General features: G+C 46.1%; 2 protein-coding genes across 2 annotated transcripts; one reads left to right on the plus strand and one right to left on the minus strand.

Moving 5' to 3' along the window:
• Positions 1-9,720: 9,720 nt before the first annotated feature.
• Positions 9,721-10,861, minus strand: LOC125759096 (uncharacterized). The gene is made up of 2 exons (XM_049417366.1): positions 9,899-10,861; positions 9,721-9,780 (listed from the first exon to the last, which is right to left on the minus strand). Exons 1-2 carry the CDS (start codon positions 10,859-10,861, stop codon positions 9,721-9,723), a joined length of 1,023 nt encoding a protein of 340 aa, XP_049273323.1.
• Positions 10,862-10,975: 114 nt separating this feature from the next.
• LOC125759097 (uncharacterized) lies at positions 10,976-20,173 on the plus strand. The gene is made up of 2 exons (XM_049417367.1): positions 10,976-11,837; positions 20,028-20,173. The coding sequence occupies exons 1-2, from the start codon at positions 10,976-10,978 to the stop codon at positions 20,171-20,173; spliced, it is 1,008 nt and encodes a 335-aa protein (XP_049273324.1).
• The last annotated feature ends 2,576 nt before the right edge of the window (positions 20,174-22,749 follow it).

The raw sequence follows: 22,749 nt of genomic DNA on the forward strand, positions 1-22,749 counted from the left end.
AACAAGGTATAACAATACAAGTGCAAAAGCAAACACAACGTTAAGAAAAGCAAGTTATTCCAGTCATTATTGGTCTTCCGTATGAGTGTTTTAATAGGCTGGTTCGAGCAAAATAGGGGGTTAAATTCTTCTTCTGATGTTGGCGAGCAGGCCTCGTCATTAAGGGACCTGCACGTGTTCCGGAGTAGAGCGCCGGTTTGGTAGGAAGTCACTGAGAAATAAATTCAAGGTGTAATTTTTGAGGGTTCTAATATTTTTCGATGATATTGGTTCACTTGGCTAGCCGAACGCTGAAAATTTGTTATAAAGAAATTAGATAGCCGGTCTTTGATGTATTGCTAGATTAGTTTTTGCTGGATTGTGTGCAGGTGCCTGAAAAATACAGGCGTACTCGAGCTTTGCTCGAAGTTGAACTGAGGGCGAGGCATGTTTGCGCTTTGGCTTACGAAATCACACTTTACGGAGAGCATACACAGGTGGACATTGCACATGAAGGTACCAGGAGAGGTTGCTGAAAAGCGTGACGCCTGTCTACAGTGATTAACTTATCTGAGGGTAGATGAGCGTAGCACATAACTATAGGAGAGAGGTATTTTCTTGTAACAAACGGGATGAAAACATTTTTTTCTACATTAAAGGTAATCTTCCATTGGCTGCACCAATGGAAAAGTTGACTGGGGCTATAGTTGACATCGTCTTCGTCACTAGTGTGGGTGATTTCTTTAAAAACGCAATCGCCTGCAACGAGTCTTATTTGGATATTTGGATTAAAAACATCAACATTCTCGATCACCTACAGGAAGAACAAACAAATGACCGAAAAAACTTCGCTGCGGCAGCCCAGGTGTTACCGGTTGACATACCAATTACCACCCACCTATATCCACAAACTGTTCGCGATTGTTTAAATATTAAGCGATTCAACAAACAAGTAGATCAGGAATGAAGTAGTTTTTGCCTAATTATTTGTTTGAAATTTTGAATGATGTACCTCATTGAAAGCGTGGCTAATATATACACAAGCTAAAAATAATGTCGCAATTCCTTTTAAAAGAATAAGCAACTTTTTGTGGTAAATGCTGCCAGACGGCGTCTATGAGTATGAAAAGTTTATAAACATTGTTTCCAAACAATTGCCAATAAAACGAAATTTTTACGGCACAGGGAAGGCTTGTGGTGCGAGTCTCCAAGACCTTAAGCCACCTGATGGCTGCTATAGAAATGAGAGAGCTGCGGTGACGCGACTGCGGCGCTTGTTTGATCAGCTCTTCCACTTCAGCGCTATCTTCTCTACTATGCTTCTTTGTTTCTCCTGAAGGATTTAGAGCATTACAAAACGAGATCTTACTGTTATGCTACAGGCACGCTAATTTGACGCAGCGTTGAAAGCGACAACATAAGCAATGTCGAGGCTTTTCAGTGAAAAGTGATATGTTGATAAAAACGCGTAAATTTACGTATAAAACTCAATCTTACCACTCAGTTCTGCAAGAACGAGAGAGTTGTTGTCGTAATTCCGTATCACGTACTTCTCCTTTGGCTTCATCGAACTCTTACCTATTTGAAGAATAGCAACGGAAGATTTGTTTAATGCATAAGGATATCTGTCGACGGAACCTGTACTCGGTTACTATGGTTTTCAATAAAGTGACTAAAGTACATAACTAGAGCAAAATTTGGCAACTTGTAAAAATACTCATTGATTTGGTATAGGTTGAACGAACAGCAGAAAGTGCCTCAGAAAGACTGGCCGCCGTTTCTATAGCAGGACCTATATTCATCAAAGGCGCCTTCTCATCCTTGGCGTGTTAGTTGTAAGGGGTTAGTGTTGACGTCATGTCCAGTGGTGGCGCCTGCCGCTGTTCGCAATTGTTGCCTGGAAAGAAAAAACTAAAAGCAGAAGAGTGTAACCCTTGCCACATTTCAAGAAACATTGCAACGGCGCTCAGGCATCTAATCTCAGAGATAAAGAGAGCTGAAAAAATGAAAAAGCACAAAAAGAGGGGTGGTACAACAAAGCGAGAGCCGTCAAAGGCACGACGAAGAAAAGAGCGGTGCATAAAAGCAAATTGGAAAGCCAGGTGGTACAATCAATGCATTAGATTAGGTTGTTTGAGGTACACCTGAAGTTCGATATTATCTTGTGAATGTAATTCGATGTTGTGCGTTTTGCGTTGGTGGCCGGCTGTATATGTTTGCATGTGGAGCATCTGGAGCGCCCGCAGGGACCAGATGTTGGTGTAGATCTTGTTGTGAGTTTTGCATGAACGAGCATGTCTTTAAAATTGGCATTGCGTCTGAGGCAACCTTATTCAGTTCGGAGAAGATATTTGAAGTTTTTGGTTGGTTGTTAGAATTGGATAGTATATTGTGAGCACGTTGTTTATGTTCGGAAGTACGTCAGAAAATTTTGCAGTGAGAAGAGGCGTTGTTGCTGTTGTGGTTTTAAGGCCTGCTTTGAGTGTCTCTGTGTGGTCTAGTTTTAGTGTGTCCGTGCAAGCCTTATGAAGGAACGCGTTGGGATGGCTTTTGTTTGCTATAATTACTTCTAGGGTGGTAAGTCTGCCTATGTAATCCTTGTTTTATATGCATATGCGATGAGACCTTGTTGCCTGGCTCTTGAAATTGCCCTGTTTACAATGTTTCAGGTGGTGGCTTGTATAATCTCAGTATTGTTGCTTGTCAAATGGTCTTTTTTATGCCACTACCGAAATATATGTTTGCGCCAAGAAAGTTAATGCGCTCAATTGAGGTCTCGGACTGAACTTTATTGTTGGATGAAAGGAATTTAGGAATGGTGTAAATTTAGTTAGATTGTCCCTGCCATGACTCCATATTATAAGTATGGCGTCAATGTACCGAAGATATATGTGGGGTTTGTCTGCGCAGCGAGACAGGAAGTCTGTTTCCAGAATTCCCATGAATAAGTTTTGCATAAGTGGGTGCGAATAGGGTACCCATGCTTGCTCCTTATATTTGAATGTAGTAATTTTCTTCAAATTCAATTTTGTCATGTAATAGTACTAGTTCGAGTAGTGGTATATATACTTCAGTAGAATGTTGTACATTGTGATGGGATAAGGTTTGCTTTATGAAGTTAGGCCCTCTCGGGTCGGAATATTCGTGTATAAAGCGGTAATGTCTAGTACGGCGAAAATGGCGTTTTGTGGTAGTGTGCCTTTGCTGTTATTTCTTCTATTATTCGCAGTAGGTGTGGAATATCTTGCAGAAATGACGGAAATGTTTTCGGAATGTCACCGACGAAATGGTCAAAGCATTCGGAGAGGCTCTCGGTTGCGGTGTTGTTGTTTGATACTATTGGGCGCCCTGAAATATTGACAGTATATAATTCGGTGGATGGTACATTGTGAATTTTGGGAGAAGGTGAAACCTCCCTGTTGCTTTGTTGTTTGGTTTGAGAAACTTAAATTCTGAAGTAGCTTATAAATCATCAGCTAGGAGGGATCTAAGGGCATTGGTGATTGTTCTATTGGGTCGTTGCCTAGTTTGCGATAGTGTTTGGGGTTGTTCAGTTGTTTGTAATCATCGTGTTGGTACTTCTGTTTTGGCCCAATGATTATGCTTCCTCCCTTACCGGCTTCCTTGATGATAACGTCTTCGCGCGACTTGAGGTTAGAAGTGATGCGGCTCTCCGAATAAGTCATGTTCTTAGCCTTCTAAGATGATTTAGATTGATTAATGGTTTCTGTAGTGATAGCTCTAAGATATAGGCCAAGTTCAATTGCCTGTTCTGGTTCAGGAGTCAAAGTAAACTGAACCTTAAGCGTCGTTGTACCTCTTCCTGCTCCATCGTTATCTGCGAAAAAATGTCTACTGCGTATTCTTGAAAATTCTGTGAGGTCTCTGTGAAGCTCCAATTCGTTTATTATGTTGCGGACAAAAGTTTACGCCCTTGCTAATTACCCTTGTTTCCTCTAGGCTTAATGATCTTGAAATGTCATTGGACTGTTCGATATGTGTGGTGAAGTCAGCGGGATGAGGTGGGTTGTGCGGGGGAGTGTTCCTTGATTTGAGATCGTTTCCTTATTCTGCTTTTGCCTCAATTTTTTATTATGTTTTTCTTTGTATTATTTGGGTCCCGTTTTTCTTCAGTTGTTAGGATTATGTTCTGGTGTTCTTGAGAAAATTCTTCTATTTGTTCCATGCAGTGGCTCTTGAGTATATTTAAGAGTGAAAATGAAGCGTTGTCTAGTGCTATTTGCCAGTTATCTTGATACTGGGTGGAAAGAGTGCCTAAAGCTGGTGTCGCTTTCAGTTTTAGTCCTTTGGGGAGTGAGTTGTTCTTTATACATTGCGTGTACGTGCTGAGGTGGAACGTGTAGTTGGTGAGTTTTCGAGTCAGTTTTCTACCTCGCAAAAATTCAATGTGGCGTGTCTTGGAAGCAGTGATTTCCAGGGTTTGTCACTCGTTTGTCTTAGTCGGGTGGTCCGGCGTGTGTCCACACGTTTCGGCTTGGGAGCTGTTTGAACTTCTCGTTCGTTAATTTCGACGACTTTTACGATTTGGGTGTGTGTGTGTGTGTGCAGGTAAGTGGGCGTTTGCGTGAAAACTTCGGTTGTGGATTTGGTTTCGTCGGTGTCGGTTGTGCCTGGTTTCTAGTGGTAGTGTTGAGGGGGGCATGTAGATTGTGTGGAAGCTTCAGCTGAAGACCTCGCGTCGGTGTTGCCTCTGTTTGGCTCGCAGACGAGTACGTTTTCGGTGGTGAGTTCGTCTTTTGTTCTCTTGCTTCCGTGCGGAATGTTTCTGATTGGGCTGGTTGTTGCTGATTGGTGGGAATTCTACTGTAGTATATGTATCACTACTCGAACTAGTACTATCACATAACTACTTTGAATTTGAAGAAAATTACTACCTTCAATACACGGAACAAGAATGGGTACCCACACATACCTTCGGAACAATTATGACATACTTATGATATAGGGTCATCGCAGGGACAATCTAACTAAATTTACATCATTCCTAAACTCCTTTCATCCAACAATAAAGCTCATGTCGGAGACCTCAGCAGAGCGCATTAGCTTTCTCGACACAACCTTCTATTTTGGGAATGGCTATTAAAGGCTGTATAAAAAACCATTTGATAAGCAACGATACCTAGATTATAGAAGCCGCCACCCAAAACATTGTAAACAGGGCATTTTCAGGAGCTAGGCAACAAGGTTACGTCGCACATGCTTTGAAAACGAGGGTTACTGAGACAGACTTACCACACTAAAAAGAACACTAGCAAACAGAAACCATCCCAACGCGTTCCTTCATAAGGCTTACAAGGACGCACTAAAACTAGACCGCACTGAGACACTCAAACCACGCCCTAAAATCACAACATCGACAATGCCTCTTCTCACTATAAAATTTTCAAACGCACTTCCGAACATCAACAACATCCTCACAAAATACTATCCAATTCTAACAACCAACTAGAAGCTTTAAAAAATCTTCCCCGAACCGCCTAAGATCGCCTACATACGCCTAAGATCGCCTACATACGCAACGCCAATTTTAAAGACATGCACGGTAACGCAAAACTCACAACAAGTGCACCAACATCAATACATGGAATCGTATTTGATGCACAAATTTCAATTCCTACACCCATCAGGAATAAATCTAGCACGTGGTACTATGGGATCACTAAAAGCCATAGCATAATTTCTATAATATTAGGAACATAAAGTACGCTCAGCCTCAAATAACCTTGACTAATATGTTATTCGCAACATAAAGTCCCTACAAGCCTGCATAATATGCCTATCAATGTTCTTTTTAAGAAATCTTTTTCAATCTTACATATATGAGTATGTATGTGTGCATATATTAGATATAACATACTAGTCCTAGGTAATTTTTATTCTCTAGATCCTTCGAACCACTGTTCCTTTTCCCCTTTCGGCGCTTCTAAGAGCGCTCCTGCCCCGCATTGCCACAGTCGTCGCCTCCCCTGTATGTCTTCCGCGTCCTATTCTGACTTCCAGCTCCCCCTTTGTTTTCTTCCTTCGCTGACAGGCCCCCAATATTCGAGAACATTCCCCTGGACGGGCCACCTTCGGTGACACTTGATGCATATGTCTGCCAATGACTTCACCCATTAAACACGTGTCTTTCAGACACCTTTCTCAGTATCACATAAAGTCGACATCTGGACTTTTAAAATACGCCGCCCCTTTTCCTCCTTTTGTAAGTTCTTTCCCCTGTTGCTTCCCATTCAGAGACGGTTGTTCGGAAAAAATTGGGCAGATCCCACGTACCGTTGGAATAGATGCAATGCGAAGCGTGCGGCGGGAAAGCAACTGTGGCGTAATTTTTACATTAAGCAGGACGTTACGAAATGACGCTAAAGATAGTTGCCAAAGGTATACACACGGAGATACGTTGAAGAGTCGCACATGTGGTGTATAACCATTTGTTTACAGCTGCGTAACGATGCCAACAGCAACATAGGTATTACCAACACCAGACACGGTAAGCCGATATGTAATGCTTTACTTGTCCGTTATGATGGAGAACGCACGCACGTTTCTCGAACCCGTGTGCATGTGTAGAAGGGTTCTTGACAGCTCTCACGTAAATGGCGGCGAGCGCAATGTCTTTGTTATTGTGATTTATGTGCACAACGTAGACCTCGCCGATTCCGCTGCTTCTCTGTGTGTTCGGTGTCTGGCGGCCGGCGAAGTGGGATATGGCCTACGTTGAAATTGCGCATCGCCGTGTTATTATATGTGGGCCATACCTCCGCCACTGCAGTGAATCCGCGTGCTGTGGACGACGAAGTTGGCTCATCGCTCCAGGTTTCAGAAAATACAAACACGGCAGTTTCTGTGAGCAGGGCGTCATTTTAGAGGTCGTGCACGTGCGCAGAGGTTAACCTGATATGACGCCTGTATTGTAGGAGTATATATGTAGTGTTTATTGCTTTCTTGTAAAATTAGATAGTCATCACCACAACCACAATTGACGCTGCACCGACACTACGCCTGCATAAGGTGGTTTTTCAAAGCAGTTTCTAGACCTGAAGTTGAGAGTATCACGGAAACCCGTCTGGCCGGGATGAAACATACTAGTTAAAGGGATCCGGACACCGAACAAATGATTTAAAAACGAATGTATTGACGTTTCGGCTCCCCCACGGGAACCATGTTCACAATAAAAGATCGGCACAGCAGCTCGCCTTTTTAAAGCGCGGCGCATCACGTGACCAAGACACCTGGCGTACATCGGAGGAAGATTACCATCGTTGCGATTAAGGGTGTGCGGCGTAGTTTGGATGAACAGGGACTCCAGATAAAGGCGTGTAGCACGATTTTTTTCCTTGTCAATCACACGGGCGTCTTTCCAGCTGATAGCGTGTGACGTAGTTGCGCAGTGTTCGGCCACGGCATTGGACGCAACATGTTTTTTCGTGACGTCATTCTTGTGCTGTTGAAGTCTCGTCTTGAAGTTGCCGGTTTCCCCCACGTAGACGCAAGGGCAGTCCGCACAGGGGATGACGTACACAACACCCGGGTACCTTTCCTTTTCAAGAGGGTCCTTCACACGTACGAGTTCGTGCCGGAGCTTCCTGGACGGGACGTGCGCTAGAGCACTGCACGGGCCGATTTTTCCGGCCCGGGCCCGGCCCGGCCCGAAAACGCCATGCTCCGGCCCGCCCGAGCCCGGCCCGGTGTTCTTAAATGTGGCCCGTACCCGGCCCGGGCCCGAAAGGTTTGGGCCCGGCCCGGCCCGACCCGACCCGTTTCAGCTAGTTATGCCTTGAGCACAAAGGAGGCACTGTCTAACCTTCGGTTATTGTGAAGATACCTGCCACACACAAGATATTTTCTAGAGATTGTTTTGGGAACTTCTTTCAGTGTCACGACTTTCACTGGTACTGTGTATGCTTACGGTTAATTACGCCCGTAACACTCTTGCGAAATAATTGCAGGGCAATATAAAATATACATAACTTGCAAGTGACGTCAATTCCTGTCTTCCGTCCGCCATCACCGAGCACATACGTCTCAGTGACCGCGCTGTGTTTACGTTCGTGCGCGAATCGTTCTGCGTAGTGAGCCTGTTTTTGTTGTTTGCCTTGCGCTTATGACGAACGAGAATCGTTCAGGACATTATGCAGCCTGCAGTGTCGTCAGTGGTGTCGCACGTAATGGTTGAAACAACTTCGCACGAGTCACCTACAGCGGCGCTCTTGGCCGCCTGCATTTTGCGGCGCTCAAACTATACACATTTCGTCGCTGATTGCTGCATAAATCCATGGCCCAATAACATGTTTGGCGCACAGTCGGGATTCGTTTCACCGAAGAGCTCAGAGAGCCTCCAGAAAACCAAGGCGCGATCGCTGTGTTCAATTCGGTGCTTCACGTTTCGACAAAAATTGACCTCACGCATAACTCCGTGGTGATAGACTCGGCGAAAAGGTGAGGAGATTCGGAAGCATAACTTGCCTGTTATGAAGTGACGCCCGCACACGAACGTTGGTCAACGTCTGAGGTCCTTCCTGTTTACGCACGCATAAGAAAGAGCTGTCCGCTTCTCTGACAGCTCTTTCGTGCGGTCGCACGGGTTTGTGATCACGTTTGGCAAACAGTACGTCCCCGCGTCTGGTCTTTTTTTTAATCGATTTACACTTCTCGTGCAGCAGCCAAATATCGCACAAATCGCCTTTGCGATGAGCAGCATTGACGGGAAATGCGAGAGCCGCACAGCTTGAGTCGACGTCGTCTGCTGCCATGTGCTCGGTAATGGCGCCGCATGCCGCGAAATCGTATCCCAGAGTTCCGCTGTGTGACGTAGTTGCAAGTTATGTATAATTGGAGTCATAGCTGGCTGTTTCATGTACGCACGCAGTGCTAACCACGCAATCTTATTTTTGCATTTCAAAGAACGACTACAAAATATACCTCCATAAACTGAAAAAAAAAAAAACATGGCAGACATTTTTAGTTTAAGTTTTACATCAATTGCATACGAGCTAGGGCTGCTGAGTAAAAGTAGCAAGTCTGCAAACTTTATCTATTGCACAATGCGATGAAAAAAAAAAACGTGCTCTAGCTGCTTCTGGTAGGAATACACCAGGCTGGGCAGCGTTACATGAATTAAAGCTGTCGTGTTGACTCCTCGGCAGGCAACTGCACCCAACGTACACAACGTTTTCGTGTTCAAAACAAGAACGTTCTTTGTCCCACCCTTCTTCCCCGAGTCACCGCCACCGCAGTGCCATAGATCTGTCAAAGCGAGGCACACCCGTTAGAGAGCGAGCCACCGTCCTCGCTGTTCCCTGAAGATGGCTGTCTCGTGGTCTTCGTGTGACCGCCTTCGATCTTTGAAAATGTTACGCCTAAAAGCGAGACCGGACTAACGGCTTCCAAAACAACTGTCTATTAGAGCGCCGAAGTGAACCAGCCGGCGGCCTCTCTAGCGATCCCCGTCGACGTGACGTGTCGGGTGTCCGGAGCGTGATTATACAGATACGTATGAGACCCGGGCCTAATACGGGCCTGGCTCAGGCCCGAGCCCGACCCGAGCCCGAAGATCACGGGCCCGAGCCCGGCCCGGGCCCGATCCAACAATCCCTTACCCGGCCCGGCCCGGCCCGCGGGCCGGGCCGGGCCCGGGCTTTCGGGCCGGCCCGGGCCCGTGCAGTGCTCTAACGTGCGCAGCCTGCACGTCATAAGACCGCAGAACTCGTGCAAGGGGCTCGCTTACTCCCGGAACGTACGGAATTTCGGCCCGTTTCCGTGTGGGTCCAGATTGGGCGGGCACTGCACGAGCCAAATGGCGCCCTACTGAGTCAATTAGGTACTCAGGGTAACCACACGCCATCAGCTCCTGCCGCACCAGTGCATTGTCACCCGCACGGTCTTCCCCTGTCGTGCATACCCTTTCCGCCCGACGAAGAAGAGAGCCGACAACGGACCTCTTTAGCGAAGCCGGGTGCACCGATCTGTAGTTGAGGTAGCGGCCAGTGTGAGTGGGCTTCCTAAACACCTTGAACGACAAGCCTGAGCCATCGCGTTTCACCAGGGCGTCCAAGAACGGTAGCTGGCCCTCAGACTCCGCTTCGACTGTGAACTGAATTGCTGGATGCATACTGTTGAGGTGAACCGTGAATAGGTCGAGGTTCTGCCGCTGCAAAACACTGAAGCAGTCGTCGACATACCTCAGAAAGCACTTCGGTTTCGGCGTAAACGAGGAAAGTGCCCGAGCTTCAATAGCCTCCATTGTTAGGTTAGCAACAGTCACCGAAATCGACGCCCCCATCGCCGCACCGTGTAACTGCCGGTAATACTTCTTCTGAAAGGTGAAATAGGTGTTCGACAGGCAAAACTTGAGTAGACTGCCTAAGTCGTGCACTTCGAGGGGAGATCGCTCAGGCAATGTCGGGTCCTTGTCGAGGGCGGTAACGCACACATCCACGGCCATGTCTATGGGTACACTCGTGAAAAGTGACACAACGTCGAAGGCAACCAAGACTTCGTCCGGATCGACTATTGTGTCTTTGACCTTTTCGATGAAGTCATACGTGTTGCGTATATAGGTAGCACTTTTGCCTACCAGGGGCGAGATGACCCTATGAAGAAAACCTGACAGCCTGTAGAGCGGGGAGCGAGTGAAGTCCACTATAGGCCGGAGGGGGATATCGGTCTTGTGTACCTTCGGTAGGCCGTATATAGCTGGAGCTGATCCATTGTGGCAAAGCAATTTATAATACAGCTGCTTGTGTTGAGGCGGCACCATGCGGAAGATGTCGGACAGAAGCTTTTGCAAGTCCCTTTGTAGCTTAGGTGTAGGGTCTCTTGCAGCCGGGGCGTATGTTTCTTCATCACTCAGAAGCAAGTGCATTTTTTCGATGTACTTGCTTTTGTCGAGAAGGACCGTAGCGTTACCCTTGTCGGCAGGAAGTATCACAATGTCATGATTCTCACGTAGCCTCTTTTCACGAGTGTACCCATAGACATGGCCGTGGAGGTGTGCGTTGCCGCCCTCGACAAGGACCCGACATTGCCTGAGCGATCTCCCCTCGAAGTGCACGACCTAGGCAGGCTACTCAAGTTTTGCCTGTCGAACACCAATTTCACCTTTCAGAAGAAGTATTACCGGCAGTTACACGGTGCGGCGATGGGGGCGTCGATTTCGGTGACTGTTGCTAACCTAACAATGGAGGTTATTGAAGCTCGGGCACTTTCCTCGTTTACGCCGAAACCGAAGTGCTTTCTGAGGTATGTCGACGACTGCTTCAGTGTTTTGCAGCGGCAGAACCTCGACCTATTCACGGTTCACCTCAACAGTATGCATCCAGCAATTCAGTTCACAGTCAAAGCGGAGTCTGAGGGCCAGCTACCGTTCTTGGACGCCCTGGTGAAACGCGATGGCTCAGGCTTGTCGTTCAAGGTGTTTAGGAAGCCCACTCACACGGGCCGCTACCTCAACTACAGATCGGTGCCCCCGGCTTCACAAAAGAGGTCCGTTGTCGGCTCTCTTCTTCGTCGGGCGGAAAGGGTATGCACGACAGGGGAAGACCGTGCGGGTGACAATGCACTGGTGCGGCAGGAGCTGATGGCGTGTGGCTACCCTGAGTACCTAATTGACTCAGTAGGGCGCCATTTGGCTCGTGCAGTGCCCGCCCAATCTGGACCCACACGGAAACGGGCCGCAATTCCGTACGTTCCGGGAGTAAGCGAGCCCCTTGCACGAGTTCTGCGGTCTTATGACGTGCAGGCTGCGCACGTCCCGTCCGGGAAGCTCCGGCACGAACTCGTACGTGTGAAGGACCCTCTTGAAAAGGAAAGGTACCCGGGTGTTGTGTACGTCATCCCCTGTGCGGACTGCCCTTGCGTCTACGTGGGGAAACCGGCAACTTCAAGACGAGACTTCAACAGCACAAGAATGACGTCACGAAAAAACATGTTGCGTCCAATGCCGTGGCCGAACACTTCGCAACTACGTCACACGCTATCAGCTGGAAAGACGCCCGTGTGATTGCCAAGGAAAAAAAAATCGTGCTACACGCCTTTATCTGGAGTCCCTGTTCATCCAAACTACGCCGCACACCCTTAATCGCAACGAGGGTAATCTTCCTCCGATGTACGCCAGGTGTCTTGGTCACGTGATGCGCCGCGCTTAAAAAAGGCGAGCTGCTGTGCCGATCTTTTATTGTGAACATGGTTCCCGTGGGGGAGCCGAAACGTCAATACATTCGTTTTTAAATCATTTGGTCGGTGTCCGGATCCCTTTAACTAGTAAGTTTCTAGACCTGGCGCGGCTCTGAGGTAGAATACCTCACTGGCATGCAGAATGCTTCTGTTCGATTCCTGCTGGGATTCTAATTTTTATCCTTTGCGTTCGTCTGGTCAACGCTCCCGATGCCGTTCTTTCTTAGCGCTTGCGCATTTGAGTTACCAGTGTGTGTCCTCGCCGTTCCTAGGTAGATATAAACTGGCAATCACCTGTGGCGCATACCCGTACACCGTGGCCCGTGTTAAACGGTTATGTGCCACACGTCTGGAGGAAAGGTTTTGACGACGTACGCGACAGGATTTTTATGTTATTCACGTCAAGACCGGGCAGTCACATTCTTCATACCTTCTTACCCTCCCGTGCCGATTTTGGCCTACACCAAGTTAAGGAGACGACCAGGAGAGCGCCCAGACGTAGGCAGCTAGACAGATAGATAGATGGATGGATGGATGGATGGATGGATCGATGGATGGACGGACGGACGGACGGACGGACAGATGGATGGATGGATGGATGGATGGATGGATGCATGGATGGATGGTTGGTTGGATGAATGGATGGATGGATGGAAAAGGCCAAAGTGCCCGAGGTTGGCTAAGAAATTCTTCGCATTTAATAGTGATCCGCCACCGCCTTCTGCAGCCCTTTGCGACAACTTAACTCGGCGCCCTTCTGCCGGCTTTGCAAGTTGCTTTTGTGCCCCGCTCTTTTCTTCACCGTGCCTTTGGCGGCCCTCGCTTTGTTGTACCACCCATCTTTTTTTCTTCTTTCTTTTTTTTCAGCTTCTCTTATCTCTCAGAAGAGATCCTGAGCGCCGTTGCAAACTTTCTTGAAATGTGGCAAGGGTTATACCCTTCTGCTTTATAGTTTTTTTTCCTTTCCAGGAAGCAATTACCAACCGCGATACGCGCCACCAGTGGACATGACGCCAACACTAAGCCTTCAATACTAACACGCCAAGGATGACAATGCGCATTTGTCAAAGATAGGTCCTCCTATGTAAACGTTGGCCAGCCTGTCTGAGGCACTTTCTCCTGTTCGTTCATCCTATCCCACTCCGCGTTTCCATCTGTCGGCTCCCATCTTGGGTTTGAAACTTATTGATCTAGAAACATAAAGCCTTGTAGTAACTTGTAGAAAAAATGCATACTCAGGTGTTTATAATACATTGCGCGTGTTATATTGTTGCGGAAGGTGCGTATATTGTACAACATAAGCCGTGATTCATGGACATTCGTCTTGTTATATATGTTCATTATCGTACGAAGCCGTAGAAAAGCACGTGTTTTCGCAAATCTAAGCCCTCTTTAATATCCGTTTGTCCACAGACAGACATAGTGTAAGTTCTATGTATTTGCACCCTTCTACTCTCACTCTCCCACTCTCTTGCTCACTCTAATATAGACACACAGACGCACACATGCACGCGCATATTTGTAAGGTTATTCGTTAGCAGATGGTTAATTACGTGAGAAAAGTCACGCTTCATGGAAGTAGAGAGATTGTGAGGGTGAAAGAGTGAAAGGCAGGATTCAAAAAAGAGGAAATGGGGAATGGGATTGGCGCTGTATTTAGGTATGTATGCAGGAATACGGCAGACAAGCTGTTATCACTTGGCTACCAAAGGAATGTCGAAAGGAGTAGAATATATAATGCCGCACCAAGGGGAAGGAAGAGAGAGCGAAAGAGAACCATAAAAAAAGAAAGAGCAAGAGCCGCTTGTAGAAAGAGGACACTTACCATGAGACAGACTGGGAGAGGGAGAAAGTAAAAAAAGGCGATAAAAGAACAAAAAATGAAGAAGAGTCGCGAAAAATATTTGGGGAGAGTCGTGCGCAGGTGGTACGTAGCACACAATTCAACATGACAACATATCGAAAAGAGAGGTGCTACAAACATGGGCACAGTGAATAAATTCATTAATGAGCACAAATAAAAGAAGGAAAAACGTACAGCAGTTAACGTGAGTCCACATTCGTACACATAACTTTCAAGAGGGACATGACAAGAATATAAGAAAGGCAGGAATGTTAACCAAGGCTCAGCCCCGTAGACTACCCTCCACTGGGGAAGAGGGAAGGAAAGGTAGAGGGGAGGGTAGAAAAGTCAGCGATTCAGCCGACGTAAGAGCTCCGCGTTTGATATCACAGACGGTGAATAAAACTGGTATCCTTGAGAAAATGCAATACCGCTTTTATTGCCTTTCGGAACTGTGATGGGCAGTCCCATGGTCCCATGCCTTATCGACAGTGAAAGCGCTTCTCTGCAGGTGGCTTAGAGAAGTACGGAGCCTCTCGTTTGTGGATGCGGTTCACAAAAGGCTCTTAGTAGTTTCATCGATGACACAGTCGTTGCACTCGGCGTGGACGGCCATCACAATCATAAATGTGTAGGGGTTGGTGCTACACTTAGGTGCGTCTGCTACACCTAGGCGCCGACGGCACAACACTGCTTCTTCTTCCCTCCAAAGAACAGGTAGTAGCCGCAGTTATAGAGATGGGTCGAGAGAGTGCAATCGATAGTATGTGAACTGTGTTGTTTAACACTTCTGCAGTGTCAGCTTCTGCGCCAGGCTAAGTGTCAAGCCTCTTCAATGCTTGATAAACAATACACACGTTTCTTCCTGCGTGTGTTTTTTTAGCACCTTCATCGGCAACGTCATTGCCGGAAAGGCCACGAAGACTTGGCAACCGCTAAAACACGACGTTGTGTTGTTTTTTGATCGCATAATGCAGCATTTCTCGGATCTCCGACAGAAGCTGTTCATAGGATCCGCGACGAAGTAATGACAAAAGATAGTGTACACCCGCCTTTCAGTCGCAGGACAATGCCCATCGATTAGCTGGTTGTTGTTTGATATTGCAGAATGTGTTTTATTTTTCAGCACATCGCAGGGCAACAAGCTCAACGATTAGCCGTTGTAGTACCTTAAGTAAGCGCAAAGAACATGACACTTCATGGCAAGAACAAGAACGAATGTTTATTGAGCAGGCTGTTGTCTCGGCTTTAATAAGCGGGCCGAACGGCCGGAGCATGCGCAGTGGCAAGGGGTGCAGAGACGTGCTATTGGCATGTTCTCCTGTGCGTGCACCTGACGACCTACTATATATCGCTTACATGTGAGCACGGGCTTACGAGCACCGGTGCAGCGCCTGGGTAGAAGTGGTTCTCTTGTGCACTTTGCACTTGCCGGCTCGATGCAACCTTCAGATGCTTCCTCCGCAGACACGAGCGGACCGGCTCGCAGGGCTTCACTGCTAGTTGATTAGATGCTGCCTGATCAGAGTGGCCTTTCCGGAGAGGAGTGTTCCGTGGCAAGTGGCGTTTCACGGGGTTCTTTCTTAAACGGCGTCGACGAGTCGCGTGGTCCTACCTGATGCACAGACCTACGCTGCGTCCCTTTTGGCGTGTTGACGGTTAACAATCGCTTTTGTTCGACTGTTTTCATGGTTCCGGGTAGCCACGCTTGACCTAACTGCGACTCCACACCTGAATTCCTGGCGCAAACTTTCAGAAGATCGGAACTCCGTTGATGGTAGCGTCTCTCCGCGCGCCATCTTCCTCTGAAAAGTAGGTACTCAAGTGGGTCCGTGGTTGGAGCCCAAAAAGCCTTTCTGCGGGCGACTGCTCCTGCCGGGTCGGCATGGCCCTGTAATGCAACAAAAATTTACCGAGTCAACCTTGCAGCGTTCTCACCTCATTTTTCTGCAAGCTCTCCTTCATAGTCTCTACTGTACGTTCCGCCAAACTTTTGGTATTTGTGTAGTATGGGGCAGTCGTTACGTGGCGCACAGGTTCCTCTCGGAAAGACCGTGCTGTCTCTGCACTGAAGAGTTGCGGACCATTATCCAACACGACAGTCGTTGGCAGGCCAAATTGTGCGAAAACGCCCCTATGTATGTCTGTTGTAGTTGTTGCTATCTCCTTCCTCAAGGGCACGGCCTCGATCCACTTAGTCTCGGCGTCCACGAGAACGAGGATCATATGCCCTTCCACGGGACGGGCAAAATCCGTGTGTAAGCGGTACCAACGGCCGTTGGTATTTGACAAGTATGCCGGAAACTGCGCTGGAGGGCATGGGCAAACACTGCACACATTGGGGACATCCTTTTGCAAGCATCTCAGTATTGTTGTGCTGTCCTGGGTGCCAGAAAATTGAACGCGCCAGGTTCTTCATTGCCGTCAGGCTAGCGTGCATATCGTGCAACTATTCCCGAGGAGCTTTAGGCAGAACCACACGCAAATTTGCGCAGCCAATTTGTGCATCCTGCAAAATATGGTTGATACTGCTGCTCTAAACGCAGACGCCTGGGCCAGCTTGCGCGATCCAAGTCTTCAGTTGCTGAAGTACGTCGTTTTTGCTTATGTGGTGGGACATCTTCTGCGCAGAAAAAGCAAAATCATGTAGGGCCTGCGCATGCAGGACATATTCGGCTAGTTCATTTTCAGTAGCCATCATCGCAGACCGGTAATGGGAAGCGGCTTGAGGCTTCGGCATTTACATTAAGCTCCGTTTTCGGTATTCCAGATCGTATCGATAAGTTTCTAAGAGCAGCGCCCAACGTTGAATCCATGCCGCTGAAATTTGCTCAAAGCGTTTGTCTGGACTTATGTCGCAAGTTAAAGGCTTGTTATCGGTCACAATACTGTACCTCTTGCCAAACAGATAATATCGAAATTAGAACGCGCCAAAAACGAGCGCTTGTGCTTCCTTCTGTAACTGTGAATAATTACGTCCTGCCGACGTGAGGGTTCTTGAGCAGAACTCGAGCACAAGAAAAGAAAACGAGTTACCCTTTTAGGCAACCCGAAAGCTGGTAGGTGCCAACAGCACTCATAAATACCGGGACGGAGCGCCTCCAACATACACTTCCCTCCCTTCTAAACGCGTACACACCTGCAAACATTCACCTGTTTACCTGTACCCATAAAAAAATTCGTTCTATGTATAAGGATGTACCCCCGCATATATTCTAGGTTTCGTAAAATTCAAATACGGTGCCTCTCCTTCCTCTGTATCTGTATTTTTATTTGTGCTCTTATCTGATACATGATCATCTTCGGAATGTGTTATTATTGTTATCACAATTAATATTATTATTACTTTGAGGAAGCAATTGATGCTGTGTGTAGAAAGTGTAGATAACACTCTGTCTGCTCATTTTCTTGACTGCTTTGATATGCAGTGTTTTTCTTGTTTCTTGTTTTCCTGTTGTGTTTTTTTTTTTGGTAGCATGAAGTTCTGTGTATGCCACGGTTTTTGCTTTCAACTGCCTTTTCAACTGCCTTCGCTGTTGCCTCGTATTTAGGGGCTGTGGCTCTGTGAAGCTGTCTATTACAGCTTTTTCTTCAGCTCCCCTGTTCATGTATTTCTTGAGGCAGAAATAAAATTATTATTAATAACTTGAACTCCATGGGATGGTACACCCCTTTTATGCAGTGAGAAAAAACAGTGCCTATTCCCTCAGCAGACGCATCACACTCAAACCGCAGGGGTTTCCGAGGATCGTAATGGAAGAGGAAGTTTTCCCTGCTGATGGCGCGCTTGTTTTTACAGCAAAATCTGTTACGAGATCTCAACAACGGCCGTTTTTGGCTCCGCAGTTCTCCGCCGCCGCCGCTGGTGTCCGTAACCCCTATCGCACGAAATAAGAAAAACAATGAAAAAAGTCACAGATTCGCCTCAAGGGCGAAGCAATGAATGCGATAGCAAAAAGAGACTGCTTAGCAGAATACCATGAAGACGGGATATATATCAAAAATTGCTTGCAATATCGTCAATAAGCAACACGAAAAGCGTTCTTTTGGACAGATTCGACTTTGCTAGTGTAAAATATTTTGTGTAACATCCATACGAAAGAGCCGCATTCGTGTAGTGAATCAACCAGATATTTATATGGGAAGAGTTTTGTATTAAGCTGCGCCGGATATCTTGTACGTTGCACGCACCCTATACATCTGTGCACACGGTTGCACATGGCTTAAAAGTGTTATGACTAAGGCAGATCTTTAGAGAACACAAGAGTTAGATATTTATATTGGGGCACATTTTGTAGAACATAACCAGTAAGTGATCAAATTAAGAAGATTTGGTAGGGTAGATCGGCCAAAATATTTTTTTATTTCAATACTAAAAATTATTAGACACTCTGACGAGCAACACTTCTTTGCAGACTGGTTGGTTCATACTTGTAAACTCGACTTTCTGCTCAATTAGCAGGAAAGGAGGAGAGAGAGAGAGGAAAGAGCGCAGACTGCCAACCGTTTGTCAGTTCACGAAGCCAATGTGTAGGCGCACCACACTGCGCCATCACGATGCGCACAAACACCACGATTTCTTTACAAAACTTTACCGCGGACCGAGCTGTGAAAAAAAAAATACCTCATTTGTAGCAAGCGCCACAATACTTCTTAGTGCGAAGTTCTTCATAAATTATTTATATGTTGAAAGAAGGCTTGCCATCGGCGTCTACGGCCTTGTCAATTGATATGGAGGAGCTTTTTTACGCAAGTTAGCATTGTGCCATTTTTGATGCTGTCAGGAATGCAATAGATATTTCGGAGAAATTTCCAAAATAAGTACTGTATTTTTACTAATAGCTTTCGGAACTTTAAAATACTTTGAGTACCTTGAGTCCAGTGTAATCAGCTGCCAGGATGGTATCTATGTCTAAAAAATTCGGCAGATCCCCCGTACCGTGGAAGTTGATAATATGCGAAGCATACGGCGGGAAGGTGACTGTCGCGTAATTTTTTTTTACTGAGCGAAACGTTACGAAATGATGCTAAAGATTTACATAAATTTTATACGCACACATATATGCTGAAGAGCCGCATATGTGTGATAAACCAGTTGTGTAAAGTTGGGTAACGCTGCCAACGGCAACGTGGGTATTACCAACACCAGAAGCGGTAAGCTGATATGTAGTGCTTATACTTGTCCGTTATCGTGGAGATACCCAGCACCACAACCACAACTGACCTTGCGCCGACATTACGCCTGCATAGGTTGTTTTTCCAAACCAGTTTGTAGACCTGGCATGGCTTTGTGGTAGAATACCTGATTGCCACGCATAATGCTTGGGTTCCATTCCTGCTTGGATCCTGATTTTTATTCTTTCCATTCGTCGGGTCAACGCTGCCGATGTCGGTTTTTCTTAACGCTTTAGCATTTAAATTACTAATGTCTGTTCTTGCCGTTCCTGGGTAGATATAACTGTCAATCACCTGTGGCGCATACCCGTACACCGCGGCCAGTGGTAAACGGGTATGTGCCACACGTGTCTGGAGGAAAGGGTTTGACGACGCACGCGGCAGGATTTTCACGTTATTCATGTCATGACCACACAGTCACATTCGTCTAGTCCTCTTACCATCCCATGCTAATTTTGGTCTACACCAAGTTAAGGAGGCGATCACGAGCGCACCCAGACGTAGGCGGCTAGATAGATAGATAGATAGATAGATAGATACGTAGATAGAAACGCTTAAAGTACCGGAGGTTCGCTAAGAAATGCTTCGCATTTAAAAGCCGGAATTAGCATCGACTCCATTGTCGCACATGTCCTCAGTAGCGTCTTCCTGGCAGCCATTGAAGCGCCTAAAGGATGAGCTGTCCACTTTAGATGTCGTTTGCACCTTCAGGTATGTCCACGATAGCTTATTGTGCTTGTGAAAATACCATCTGAACATGTGCATGGTGCTGTGAAAGATGTCCTGGATCAATTTACCAGACACTCCAGTGGCTTAAAGTTCATTTTTCAATTGCCAGTCGAAAATGAAATTCAGTTTCTGGACCTACGGCTCAAGTTTACGAAGGAGCACATCTACTACAAATACAATCCGCGAGCCAAGAAAGCCCTGTTACCGTATGAAGGCATGCACTCCAAGTTCGTTAAAAGGGGCATTGTGCTGTAAGCTTGTGCAGCAGCCCTTGATAAATCCTGCCCGCATCTGATGCTTGAGGGCTTCAAAATCCAGGTGGTTGGTCTGGGCGCAGCTGGGTGCCCTACGCAGATTATTTCCTGCGCTTGCGAAAGTCTTCTTCAAAAATACAAGGGCGAAGGTCCGGAAGTCAAAGAAAAGGAGAAGAAACCTGTACATTTATGCCGTAGCTTCATAATGTATCCCACAATGTGAAAAAGTTTGCTAATAGATACGGTGTTGCTAATAGATATGGTGTTGCTAATAGGTACGGTAACACTTTGCGAGAGTTGTCTTCTGTTAACCTTTTGATCAGGTTTAGTTGGTGTGCAATCTTGCTGCCTGTTTTGTTTCCCAAATGACGATTTGTAACGTTTCTACCAGGTTTTAGGTTGTGACACTCTTGGTGCTTGCTACGATTGAGGTGGTTTTATCGCAGATCGGTCCGCCGTACAGTTTTGTAAAGGAATCGTGATTTTGTGGGCCTCGTGATGGCGCAGTGTGGCATGCCTATATTGGCTTCGAGAACTGATTATATACAGTTGGTAGTCTGCGCTCTTCGCTGTCTCCTTCCTTCTTTCCTTTTAGTTGCGCAGCAAGTCGAGTTTACTCTGATGAGCAAAACCGGGCATTGGCGAGCGCGTAGGGGCACTCGAAGCCATTTACAAATGGCGTGAAAATCCGCGCCTGCTGGCGGATGCAACGGCTTGTTTACACGTCATTTGCCTCATCGTTTTTGCATGAATGGATGTTTTATAATAAATACGGCTACATCGGTTGAATATAATCGTTTGCTAACATTTTCATAAGTTTTGATTGGAAAATTTTCCGTCAGAAATACCTTTGTAGCGTTGTCATTGGTTTATTTTCTCAGCCCTTTCCGCGCGTGTTTTTAAACATAAAGGTGTGTTTTTCTCACTATGAGTTTTTTGAATATTTTGGAAACTTGATGTACCTTTTCCGAAAAAAGTAACTGCCTGATTGCGGTGAAAGTTTCTCAGTCTATACTTAATTCCTTCCAAATCGTCTTAACCTAATAGTTCAAAATACTGTGTGCGTTCTAGTTTAGAAAAAAATTATTCATTGAAAAGTGTCTCTTACGGTACGTGGCCATTGAAGACAATGTATTTTCTTACTAGGAGTTGATGCCACTACAATGTGGAACGAGCGTACCAGATTTCACGGGCATACTGTTTTTCGTTTTGATAAAAGGTACAGGTAATTTTATGGCCCAGTAAAAATGACATTCCTAAGTACAAAATAGTAGGAAAACTACGACGCTGAAATCGCACCAAGTAAAGGCCGAAAGCATCCTTACTGAGCACGCTAAAATTTCAGAATGATTAATGCAAAGGCTCCTGAACGATAAAGCTGAAAACAAGATGACCCGCTTACCTTACCATACCCCCTAAATGAACGTTTGGTAAATGACATAAAAACAGCGTTCAGGAACTAGATTTGCATCTGTCAAGCACCGCACCATGATCTAATTGATGTGCCGAATAATTAAGGGTAATAATTGATTCCATTTTTCATCTGCTGCCTTTATTTATACCTCTTTCCTGCGGCCGCTCTATACTCATATATATACGTTATATCAATAAAATAAACAGATGGAAGTTTGCGCCCTCTGCATTCCGGCTCCATAGACGTCCCTGCTTTATTTTTGGCAATATTACTCAGTTTTCGGCAGAAATAATATTCTATAATGAATTGTTGTAGCTTACGTGTAATATTCACATGAAGTAATACTGAATATGGGTTCCATTTTACATGAATAGTTTGGTACCTAGAAAGAGAGGCGTATAGATGTGAGAACAAGTTGATGGGTGATCTGGAAAAGTGTGGATAGATTTAAAGTGGCATGGAATGAATAAAACCGATTCTGATAATGTTGATGTTCAAACCGTAAATATCTTTTAATCCGAGATATGCGTGATGTATACAGCATGCTCTTGGCAGAACCGAACGACATTGCAGGTTTTTAAACATTGCTGAAAGTATGCTAATGTGTACGTTTTGCACATCACTGCTGTGCCGCTCTGAAGTTTCTTTTCAATGGTTTTTCAATAGATGCAATACATTGGCAATATACCTCGCCGCTGCCAATCTCAGAGCACACATTAGACATCTCGGTCTAGTCGCCGGCCACATTATTTCCTAGTAGCATGAATTCTTGACGCAATGTTGCTGGAACGTTGCGAATGTTGTTGAATGTTGCGCGACATCTCGCAACATGGTGACAATGTTGTCAGATGTTGCTCAACATTCAACAAAGTCCAGGAATGTTGCTCAAGCGATGTTGAGGTAATGTTTCATTTTTATGTGAAAGCAACGTTGTCAAATGTTGACAGATGTTGGCTCGTAATGGCTGAAATATAGCCGCTGGAACTATAGCCGCAAACCATTCTTATTTTCGTGGCGTGCACCAATTAAAAATATTTCACAGCCGCTTGGCCATAATTACTATGCCACGGCTGCACTCATCGCCGTACTGAGAGCACACGTGTATACGAGCATAGCGCACCTTCCAAATAAATTTCTTTAATACCTCTTTTTAAATATGTACT

This window comes from Rhipicephalus sanguineus, chromosome 7 (assembly GCF_013339695.2).
Source record: "Rhipicephalus sanguineus isolate Rsan-2018 chromosome 7, BIME_Rsan_1.4, whole genome shotgun sequence".
NCBI classification, from domain to species: domain Eukaryota; kingdom Metazoa; phylum Arthropoda; class Arachnida; order Ixodida; family Ixodidae; genus Rhipicephalus; species Rhipicephalus sanguineus.